General features: G+C 45.6%; 1 protein-coding gene across 1 annotated transcript; it reads right to left on the reverse strand.

Annotated features, from left to right (window-relative positions):
* Positions 1-281: 281 nt before the first annotated feature.
* Positions 282-11,391, reverse strand: bmf2 (BCL2 modifying factor 2). The gene is made up of 4 exons (XM_047573236.1): positions 11,202-11,391; positions 8,271-8,510; positions 6,631-6,848; positions 282-4,247 (listed from the first exon to the last, which is right to left on the reverse strand). Exons 2-4 carry the CDS (start codon positions 8,485-8,487, stop codon positions 4,128-4,130), a joined length of 555 nt encoding a protein of 184 aa, XP_047429192.1. The 5' UTR covers positions 8,488-8,510; positions 11,202-11,391; the 3' UTR covers positions 282-4,127.
* Between the last annotated feature and the right edge of the window lie 517 nt (positions 11,392-11,908).

The following is an 11,908-nucleotide window of genomic DNA, read 5'->3' on the forward strand; positions in this document are numbered from 1 at the left end:
GGAGGACCTCACAATTTCCCGAAGCTACGCCGACTGTTTACACCACCAGATACGAAAACAGATCGCTTTCTGCTCGTGTGTTTGAAACTAATTTGAGGCTAGTTTAAGGCCAGTAAACACCACTTCTATGACACCACTGTGAAAAAAGGCCGTCGCTTGTTAGCAAATAACGACCGGTGTGATAAAAATAACAATATATCACAGTTAACTGCCAGCGTGGTCGAGGGTAAACCTGTAATTCAAGTATGTTGTTCGGCAAAAGAAATGAAGCACAAGCCGTGTCAAATGTCCATAAAGATTTAATGAAAAAAACAGCAAGTACCCATTTAACAACAAAAGAAATTAAGAGAAGTTGTAAGGTTTTGTGAGCCAAGCTCGTATGTACAGCATATTGCACTAGAAAAAGAACAAACAACCCCCCCCTCCATACCCCACCCTGACCCCTCCCCGCCCCCCCGACCTCCTCCGATCCCACCATCGCTCCAGTGACCTGCGCCGTTCGAAAAGCGCACAGGAGAAAACAGAGCAGTCCCAAAGATAGCACAGCCAATGGTTTATCAAAAAAAAAAGAAAAAAAAAAAAAAGAAAAAACTGCTACATCTGGACTGGGTCTCACTTCATTGGACACATGAATGTGAAATCCTTGAGACCACTCTGAAACCAAAGAAAGCAATGTGAAGACAATATAGACTCTCGCGCGAAGAGTCTGAAATAAGTTCCACTGTTCATTTCACGTCTTATAAGAGATATTGTGGTTTTTCACTCCATTAAATTACATTCAAACCCTTAGGTTACAGAATTTTTTTTTTTCGATTTTTTTTTTTCATTTTTATTTTTTTTATTTTATTGTTTTTTGTCTTTTTTAGGAATGTTGGACATGCATTTTTACTCCATTTACATTTATCGAAAAAAGCCCTTGAACTGAGAGTGACGAAGCAGACTTGGCAATATCCAAATTTTAAAATGCCACAACATTGAAAAAAAGCCATCATAGAAAAGTAAAAGTCGTCGTAGTTCTTTCTTCGACTTGTTACAAAAAGGTATGGAAAAACTTTTGCCAAAATCTTCTTCTTTTCTTTTCTTTTTTTTTGTTTATAAAGATAGCAACAATAGCCGTGTCAAATTCATGTCTAATGTATAAAAAACACCAAATCACAGCACTTGACAGCAAAGATGCACTCTTTCTCGGATATTCAAAAACGGATTGAGAAAAAAATCGGATATTAAAGACACTGAAGGTTGAACGTGTAAGAAGAGATTCACTTGAGTCGATGGTTTCGGATCAGATCAACCCCATCTCGCGTACAACTAATACTGGGCACCGCGGTGGCTCATTCTTCCTTCAAATGCAAACCCACAGCCCTGCTGGACTGTAGAAAATAAAGCACAAAGGACCCAGGCGAGCTGGGCCGATCCAGCATATCACAGATGTTAGAATCTAGAGGGGGGGAGTTCAGCACAGGAGTAGAAAGAGAGAGGCGCAAAGAACTGTATACAGATTTAAAAAAAAAAAAAACTTTTTTCTTTTTTTACAGTGCACATTGATTGCAAACAGTCGTTTCTGATATTGAGAAGGTTTTGCATGGTGTGCTGAGAGATGTCAAAGGTTGAGCCTGTGCCTCGTGAGCTGATCTGAGAAATCAAACTTCTTTTTTTCTTTCTTTTTTTTTTTTTTTTTTTCCCCGAATCACTCGTGTGTTGATCTCACAGAGCGAAGACAAGAGCTGTGACCGGTGGCTTTGGGTAATTATGCCAAGTGTCGGAGGGTGATGATGATGTGGCAGGTCGGGCTACTCACTCACAAGGCACGTTTTCTACATATTTGATTGTCTGTTCTCGGTGTGATTTGTAAAGAGACTCACACCGTGTCGTGTGAGAATGCACGAGGCACATGGCTTTAGTCCGACCTCCCCGCACGCAGGCTTCCAAACACACACACGCAACCGAGTGCACCTCGACAATGAGAAGAAAAAGGACTGTACACACTGAGATAGCATCTATACAGTAGCACTGACCAGATATACACAAAAATAAATTAGAATAAATTATCTCAAGGAAACCAAAAACGAAAAGAAACTTGTTCTCGTTGAGCACAGGGAGTAGTTAAAACGTGAGAGGCCTTGGACCGAGGGGCGAGAGAATGTGTCTGTCTGAATTGGCTCAGCGTTCAGTGTTTGCAGGAAACAAACATTTGGTTTTTCGGCTACTCCTGGAGTAAAAGAAGAAAGGAAACCTGACGATCTGTAACACACGTCCGTGCTGACGTTGAGTGGGAAAAAAAAAACAAAAAAACATCTAAGGAGACATCTTTGCTTGTCCAGCGGCGTCTACTGCATCAATGAAAGGGTAACAGCCGTGTCTGGTCTAAAGCCGCTCGTCTGATAATTAACGTGGTTATTAACTACTCCCTGAAGGAAACATAAAGAAAAAAAATAAAAAACCCATCAGTGTCTTCAAGAGCTCCTACCGTGAATCTACAACAGCCTGAAATAAGACATCGGATCATATTTAAAGTCCTCGGAGACTTAGCATCGAGGAACGGCGGGCGCGTCGCTTCAGAGTGTTGCACTAAAGTAGCAGTCGTCGCTTAAAATGGATGTAAAAACGTTCTCCCATACCCAGATGTGTCTGCGTGTGTTCGTAAAAAAAAAAAAAAAAAAAAAAACTTTCTGAAACTGTACACAGTTCTGAATCTACCACCGGCAGTTTGACTTATCTCATACGCGTCAGGTTTGAATCAGTGCACCTGGAGTGTGATTAAATAAAAAATGCATATCTGGAACGTGACCCCAAATACTTCTGTAACAAAAGGACCTCGTGAGCGAGACGCGCGCGTCATTGCAGATGCAGGCATATTTTTTTTTGCGAGGAGCGTCCTTCAGTCAGTTTGATTGCAAATCCAGCCGATCACTTGTTACTGCTTCCACGGGCTCGAGTATTGCTCACCCCTTTCCGGGGGGGGGGGGGGTGTCGCCGATAAAACGTCGTCTCTCTCTCTCGCAGCGAGGGGGCAAAATAACGATTGTCAATCCGGCTAGCAAAATAAATCCTGGAAACCTCTGGAGAGTGGTGCCGTTCGTCAAAAAAAAAAGGTTTTCAGCTGTCTCGATTGTTCCCAGTTCCCTGATCGCAACCTCACAAGTGAGATTTGTTTTGACTTTGTGCTTATTTGGTTTTTTTCAGAACGATTGCAGATTTTCGCAAACAGTAAGCACACACACCAACAAAACACGTGACCGCGAATCGCGACCGGGGCGGGCGATGCAGGATCTTCGGAATTACTCGGCTAAAATATCTTCAGTACACCTAAGTTCAAGTATACACGCTTTAAAATCGACAGTGTCTCAATCTACACAGTGGGTCGTTAGGTCGCCTCTAACGACGCGAGTGGTGCTGCAAATGGAGATGCTGATGAATGACACCGGTGAAAGACGCGGGGTTTGATGTAGCGTCCGTGCGTCTGGAGTGTGGAAGCTGGTAAAAACGGGCATCTAGACTGACCAACAGTGCGACACCGGCGCGTTACAACGCCACAACAACCATTTTCAAATTAGCCAGTGTGGAACAGGAAAGGATAAGTACAGGGCTTATTGTTTTTTTTTCGGAGAATAAATTAGAAATGTGCCTCGAGTCCTCAAGGTTTCGAAATCAGTAACTTCAGCACAGAAATGTCCACGTCCACAGTCTGTCACCAAGAAAAGTGGCCTAATCTCAAAAATCTCATCTCAGTCTGTACTGTGGCAGGAGAGAATAAGGCATTCCCCGGACTGATGGAGGTCCTTCAAGACGATTTGAAAACACCAAATAAAAAGAGCAGTTTACTGTACAAAATAGGTAATCTGATCAATATTTCGAAAATATCTCTTCAAACGCAATGGCTTCTTCTTGGAGAGGCGAAAAAGGAAAAAAAAAAAAAAAAAAAAAAAAGTCAACGAAAGAAAAATTGCAAATCAGTCTCCGTCCAGCGGTGACCAGTGTCTTCTTCTTCATCTCATCTTCGTAATCAGTTAGAAAACAGAATCCGAACCCGTGTTCCATCTTACAGTGCCATCTCTTAAAAGTCCGACCCCCTCGCCTCCGTTTGGGAAAACGGGGGGGGCGGGGGGGGGGGCCAGCGGGAAGTCCCTTCATCTCTGCTCTCCTCCTCTCAGGCGGGGAATGGCCACCTCTCTGGGGAACAGGAAGCCGAACAGGGCCATCGTCAGGCGCATCCAGACGGGCAGGTTCTGCCGCTGATGCCGCACGAGCTGGGGGGGGGGGGGGGAGAGAAAAAGAGAAGACGCGGCGTTAGCAAAAGCTGAAGTCATAATCACTATGTTCATCAGTTATGAAAGTCTCTACACATGTTCTGATTTCGTCATAGCAGGTTTCTGAGGGGAAGCGTTGTGAACTGTGGTAAACCCTGTGAGCTGAAACCATATGACCGAGTACACTGGTTGTTTCCACAACATTAGTTTGTGTCTAGAAAACATGTCTGTGACACGCACACCCAAACTGCAGTGGCGCTCTTTTTTTTTCTTTCTTAAGGGGCTCTCATCTGGTTGATTAAAGGTCCACCAAGAACACTTTTTAATCCCGGGATCTGACACTCGAAGAAGCGAAATGCCTCAAAAGAATTGTAAAAGCGCTGTCGGACGAATAATTGTCAAAATGAAGCAAAGCGAGGCCTAAGCTGCTCTTTCACTTCTGTCGTTGGTTACGGGCAGATGAAGGGGTTCCTGCCCCCCCCCCCATGAAATCCCCCGTCTCCGCCGCCGCCGCCTCATCTCTGATCCCGCGCGGCTCCCACCGGCTCCCTGAACGGCCGCGCTCGGATGTTGCAGCCTGTTGCATAAGCATTCCTCTTAACAATCTCTTCCTCTGCTCTCTCTTTATCAAGGCCTCTACCAGCCTAGCAATCAGAGTCCGCCACAGGCTATTTGATGCAGAACAAGCAAGGCTGAACTGAACTGAACCAGCACCACTAAATGCAACCCTAATTGTCCTTAATTGCCTTAATTCTACACTGCTGAGCATATTTAAACAGTATCCTGGCGTTCCACATTAAGACCGTCTTTCTTGAACTGAGCGCAGCGAATCGTTTTGTTTGCCCTTTTTGGGTTTTCATTCCATTTATTGCACACTGAACGGTAAAGAAACTTCCCTTCGCGTCCCGTAAATAACGTATTAACGTTTTATAGGCCACAGTAACAGACAGAAATGACGGACGGGGCTCGAACCGCAAATTCAGTTTTCCTCATATAAACAAGAAACCCACACATTAGCCAACGCTGGCAACTTCTGCTCGGAGAAGGAGAAACGGTCTAACAATAGCAGCCGAGACAATACGGGGACGTGATTGGATATCATACGGGATCACTTGAGACATTATTCCTACTACGGCGGTATCAGATCCTGCAGGATGAAACCAACCAGAGCGCAGACAGCAGACCAAGAAAAAAAAAAAAAAGGAAAAAGTCTCTCTTATCTCTCTGTTGCAGAGTTACACACACAAACCAAAACACACACGAGAGACACACACGCTGAGGCAGGCAGCGGGACAACTGAGGTATTGTGGGTAGCCGTCATCTTACTGGCTGTGTCTATAAGTGTGTGAGTCAGACGCTATTTTTAGACGAGCATATAAACAGTCGGCCAAGTCTACCCAGACACAGACGCGCTGTTCACTCTTGTTTGTGACAATTAACTTCGATCTCACCTGCTCTTCCTCTTTCTTTTCGTGGTTTTGCCTCGTATTTCGCGTAAAAGCCCTGACTTTATCTCCATTCTTCCCTCCACCCTCTCTGTTGTTCTTCAGCTCTCCATTAACCGAGGGCTTTTCAAAAACATACCAACGCAGATCCCCGTGGCAAAACAGCCGCAGCGGCAGATAAGACCCGTTCCCGTCCCGGCGTTATTTGTACTTCACTAACTTCACGTGACTAATGAAAACACTGAGTCAGAACAGTGACTGCTTTACAAACATTGATGCACAATTAAGTACTTATCGTGAACTGCACACGCGATGTGTGCTTAGCTTTTTTTTTTTTTCACTGAGGAGCTTTGTAAACAGTAGGCCTCAACATTAAGTGCCCTTCATTGTTTAAGCCTTCACGATTCCCAAACTGCCCCCGTCCGAACGAATGAACGTCCGGACGGAGACGTTAGCTGGAGACATGTTGGGTTTGTTAGCGTTCTTTGATGAAGTCACAGAATCCTATTAATGATTTACAGTTTTTTTATTGTTTTGACTCGAGTGCGGTCAAGAAAGTGGTTGAATCAAAGTACGGGCTATTTTTAGCTCGTATGGTTTCCAAGCTGCTCAGTCACGTTCTCCCCAAGGGTGAGCCGCAAATTGGCACAAGGAATTTATGATTTCTGTATCTAATCCAGAGGTGACATGCACTCCAAACACACAAAGTCAAACAAACTCAAAGTCCCAGCAGCTCCTTAAACTCTCTGCCCCCTTGCTGCCGATAAGTCCCGGTGACCCCGGCCAAACAGAGCATTCAGGTGTTATCCGCTTCTTCACTTTGACACTCGACAAGTGTGTGTAAGCTCTAGAGCTGTAGGTGCTCGAAGCGGGAGGTTATCGTGGATTTGCGTCACGGGCCAGGAGCGGGGGGGGGGGGGGGGGGGGGGGGGGCTTACCAGTTCAACGTGATCCTGGTGGAACTTGTCTCCGATCTCCCGGAGTTTACGTCCGATTTGCACCTCAACGCTCACGCCCGCCTGCTCCCCGGGCCCCTCCGCCATCCTGTCATTTCCTTCTCCTCTGCGCTCTTCCTCTTCTTCTTCACTCTGCCTCTCTCCCCGGTCCTCCATGGGCTCAAACTGAGCGGGAAAATGCGAGCGCAATCCAGCGTTGCCTAAAAGGAAAACAGCAAGCCTTCTTAAAACTTGAGTTGCCGCCGTTGCCGCGCTACTAAAAACGCTAAGCGGTTATTGTCAGCCCCGAGTGCCAATGTAAATATACGGCTTAAAGTTATCAGTGATATCAGCAGTGTTTTTCAGTAGTTTGCAGTTTCAGTTCACTAAAGCCGCTAATGTTTTGCTTTTTGAAGTTCGGCTAGACAGTGAAAACCCTCAGGAAGTGCAGACAGCCTTATGATAAGCTCAAATATCTTGTTTACTATTAAGGACCTGGAGCAACAACTGTGTCTGACTAGCGTAGTCAAATACACAGTATAAATACGCCGGCATAATATAGTCTGAAACCAAACAAGTTTAATCAGATCTTCTGGTGAATGGACAAATTACAAGGTAAGCACTACAACTGAAGAATCAGCAAACAACAGAAAAAAGAGGGAGAGTGTCGGTGGGTGGAAAACTCAAACAAGTTATTAGGTCAACAAGATCCTCAGTGAGCTTTAGTAGCCCATGTCACCGAGTTTACTCACCGCCTCTAGCATTCTGCAGTCATGCCACTCGGGCGAAAAACAATTATTTTTATGTTATCATGTGTGCAGAATGCCCCACTATTGTGTCCTCGCAGAGGGCCGTAATATCTCTAAGAAACTCAGTGCCCTGGACTGTGCTGGGGGAGGAGAGATGGCGCCGAGCCAAGAGCATGACATCCATTACTGGTTAGGTTACAATGAGTGACAAGGTAATAGCAGTCAGCGGTGTTTATGTATTGATGGCTTTAAACCAAGAACAATAGGTGGCTCTCACACGCTGATACTGAGTCAACAAACAAACAACATGCTACTTCAACAGCCCTTCAATTCAATTAGCGTGATGTCACACTGATTTGATTAGACATGGGAAAAGACTATTGGATTAAAAGTGATGGACATATTAGCGTTGGTATGCACCTTTATATGTGTATGAAATTATTGTTGCCTGTTTTTTTATTTTTTTCAAAATGTTCCCATGTAAAAGTCCCAAAAAACCCTAGATGGAATGCGTTTAAGATTGATCAGATTTAGGTTAATAACATATTTACAGCGTGTCATGTAGAACAGATGATCATAATACTACGTGGAAAACTAATGGATTCACAGAATCGCATGTTTATTTTGATCTCGCCGTGCGTATTTTACTACGCAGCGGTCTCACGGCTGCGCGAGATCCGTGTGTTTTGCAGTGGTCATTCGAAACAGAATCCAATTTGTCTCATGGTCAACAAAAAAAAAAAAGAAACATTAGCCTCTTGCTCTAAATAGTTTTAATCTTTTGGATCTCTACCAGACGAACGGCGACGGCTAACAGCGGCAATTTGCGGTGCGCGCACGTCACTCAGTGGACTTTGAGCCCGCGTGACCTCGGCCGGGCTCGTCCCTCCTTACCGTGAAAAGGTATGCGGGGCCGCCGGTGTATGCCGCAGGGCAGCGTGCTGACGCTGTTGCTGCTGTGCCTCTGCGACGTGGACACGGCGGCAGTGACGGCGGCGAAGGCCTGTCCGGCTGCGATCTGCGTGGCTCGCTCTTCGTATTTGACGTCCCTAAAGGGCGTTCCCCAGGGCTGCGAGATGGGCCGCGACATGTCCTCCTCCTCATCATCCATCCGACGCCTCAGCGGTAAACTCCCTGGAGAAGAGAAGGGGACACGGGATGGAAAACTTTAGAGTGACGTGACAAGTGTTTCGTATGAGATGTATATTTGTGGGCTTGTGCTGACTGAGAGCTACGGGCCTGTAGCTCGCAGGTAACTTGGGCGTGATTGGCCTTCAAACTAAATACAAAGAGCCAAATATCGCCCGGTTATCAGCGGAAACTTTGCCCAGTTGCATAGGAAGAAATTATCTCACCCTGCATGCAATAAATAGAAATAAATCATTAGTCATGATAATGCTCAGTAAGAGGCTTATGTTGTGTGTCATTACACTGTATAGAAACAAGCAGGGATGGACTGTCTCAGAGATTAGAGATAAGAGGGATGTTTATATTTAAATGAAAAGAATATGGAAACATACACATCAGTTGTAACTAACGAATAAGGCAATTTCGCTTTCTATACAGTGTTGAGAAGCGACAGGAGTCAAATGTGTGTAAACACTCTGTGTGTCGGGACCCAGTGGGCATCTAACGCCGCCATGCCAAATCTGCTACCTCCCCGCGGCAGATTTGGCCGAGCCTTTCTGACGACGTGCCAAATTGTAACGGAGTGCCAAAAGATCCACCAGATTGGTCTTTTCCCTCCAGAGCTACCTTCACGCGGCACACGGGTGCACGGTCGGGAGATTAGGCTCCGCCGCTCAACTTTCTCCCCCTCAACCGCACGGCGGCTGGACAGCTGTCGGTCAAGGCTACAAACCTGCAAACACGCGCCGCACAGTGAAACCTCAGTGAAACCAGAGTTGTGGCGAGACTGTCATGCGGCACCCGTTTCATGAGGGAGATAACGAGTTTCACTCCATCCTCAACTGAGCCTCCCGAGAGCAAACACTCTCTCTTCCTCGTTGGCCACGTGCCCCTGTCTGAGCTACTGTTATATCATTGTGTCCGAGGTGGCTGTCTGTTCCCTTTGTTGTGAGATCACAGACAAACAAGGCTGTGTTGTCAAAGTAAAAGTAGAAAACTGGATACACTGGTATGGCGTTTACTGAGCGAGACGGCCCAAGTCATATCTGTTTGTGAAAGTGTGTGATGTCATCATGTCAAGCGAAATCCAACCAGGAAGGTGGATCTTGAACAGTTGTGGAAAAACACTACAACTGTCATGTGAGCTCACCAAGGCTACTTTATCTTTGAATATGTATATATATATAGGGCATCTAACACATAAATTAGCCAATTTAATACTTATTAATTTTGCATTATCCCAAACACATGTATCGGCCTCTACGGTCAAGTTAAGTTGCGTATTATTTAACATTATACAAGCAGTGAGGGCATCTCTTCAACTATGCAGCAAGTTTCACTTGAGATCAGATGTGAGCCAAAGGCACTGCAAGCCTTGTCTTGAATTTCTTCTGGCAGTCCATAGAGGACTGGCAACATTACCATAGTGTCAGACACATAAAAAACAAACATAGACAGGGACATACACACACACACACACACACACACACAGACACACACACACAGACACGCTGCCTGGGGCTGCAGGGAGGCCTGGCAGCCGCCACAATGCTGGTCAGGGGCTCAAAGCTCCAGCAGAAAGTGGCTCCCTCTGCTGCACCATCTGTGCATGAGGCTCTCCTCCACGCAGAGCCGGCGCGGCACACAAACACACAGGAACACATACACGGTGACCTCAGCTGCTTTTTCACCCACTGCTTCCATTTAACTAGGAATACATACCCTACGGATATCAGTGTAAAAGAGGAAGCGCGTGAACGCTACTTTACTTGGAAAAGGACAAGAGCTATTATCGCAAAAAAAAAATGTTTTACAATTAAATGCTGAGTTATGTTATGACTGTTTTAGTGACCCACCAAAAAAAGGGTAAATGTAAACCTGTGCAAGTACGGATCTATAAATCTATGAAGGTGAATAACAGACATTCAGGTGAAGGGGGGGCCATTTGGTTCACGTGAGTTCCTCCGGAGCGCCACCGCACCGTCGACGCGCTGCGCTTTTTACCCGCTCCACGAGCACCACATCCCGGGTGTAAACACGCCGACACAGCGCGCCCGCTCGTCACAGCAGACACAATTATCACGGAACACGGCAAACCCTGCAGCCGACACATCTCCCAACAAACAGGCAGGACGCCGACACATGGCGCTAAACCACAATAACAACAACCGCAGTTAAAGTTGCGAGTGTAAACTATAATGTAATTCCCTCTGACCGTTGTTTGTTTGATATGTAAAACACTACGCGCGGCTCATTTTGGACCGACGACACCACCAGTAGCATTTGTGAAAATTAGGTTCGTTACTTTTACACTTTTCCCCCACTTAAGACCCCAGGTCTTCAAAACAACAAAAACGAGCACGAGCCCCGTCCATTCGCCGGAGATATCAGTTAGTGTGTGAAATTTCCACAGAGGATAGTTCAGCTTTATGCGTAATTTCTCCCGCTTTAAACTAAATTGCCTGTAAATACGTAGCAATGAACGACGGCCGCAGACCAACACCGGGCAGCGACATCAGCCGGGAAGCGTGAGAGGAGATAAATCTCTCACCCGTCAAGCGTTCACCTCCTCGGTCGAAACAAGAGAAGGAGCCAAAGAAAAAAGAAAAAAACAAAACAAGAAAGAGGACAGCAACACATGTACAAATGCTCTCCGCCGTGTGCCAGCCTCCCGGTCCGAGCCGTGGCCACACTCACCGCCAGCGGACGCGTTTTCCGTCGTGATCGGTGGTATCTTGACAACTTGCTGCTCCCTTGTTTCCAGCGGACCGTGGCGACCAGACTCGTATCCCTCTCTGCATTACCGCTACTCGTGGACGTTTGCTGAGTAGAGCGGGGTTTATTATTATTTTTTTTTCTTCTCTCTCTCTCTCTGTCAAAATGGTCCGCCCTCCCGGCTCGGACCGCCCCTTCCTAATACTGTGAAAGGAACAGAGTCAGCCTCCCAGTTGTTATGCAGCCTAAATACAACACATTAAAGGGATATCAAATTATTGCCACGAAAGTCTCTTCATGTTTGTATTTTTTTGCAAGTCAAAATAGCACACTACATGAGAAAAACAGAAATACAATTCCTGCGTTGGAAATTTTAATGTCTGTGAAAGAATATAAGAAAACAAACGCACTAGAAGTACCAGAAATAAAATCATCTAATGCAAAATGACGCCACCTGCGTATTGTACTCTAAGTGCCTTTCACGTGTTCATGATCACATAATAAATGTATATTTATCTGATGGGTGTTTGAATTTATACCATAAGCTCATTTTGTGTTTTGCATAATGCAAAATCTTGGCAGCCTAACTGTCAGCTGATAGAGTCAGGGGAAAGACAGCGTCCTCGTTTTCCCTTAAGTTGCCCATGCCCGAATATTTTTAGCATTAAAAATAATCATTTTAAAAGCGA

Source organism: Mugil cephalus, chromosome 21, assembly GCF_022458985.1.
Source record: "Mugil cephalus isolate CIBA_MC_2020 chromosome 21, CIBA_Mcephalus_1.1, whole genome shotgun sequence".
NCBI lineage: Eukaryota > Metazoa > Chordata > Actinopteri > Mugiliformes > Mugilidae > Mugil > Mugil cephalus.

Bases quoted from the DNA above. Each gene is read 5' to 3' on its own strand.
- bmf2 (XM_047573236.1), bottom strand. From the start codon at position 8,487: ATGGATGATGAGGAGGAGGACATGTCGCGGCCCATCTCGCAGCCCTGG. The intron at 6,849-8,270 runs GTAAGGAGGGAC...TTTTCCTTTTAG, and splicing joins GCCCCGCATACCTTTTCACG to GCAACGCTGGATTGCGCTCG. The intron at 4,248-6,630 runs GTAAGCCCCCCC...CCCCCCCCCCAG, and splicing joins ACCAGGATCACGTTGAACTG to CTCGTGCGGCATCAGCGGCA.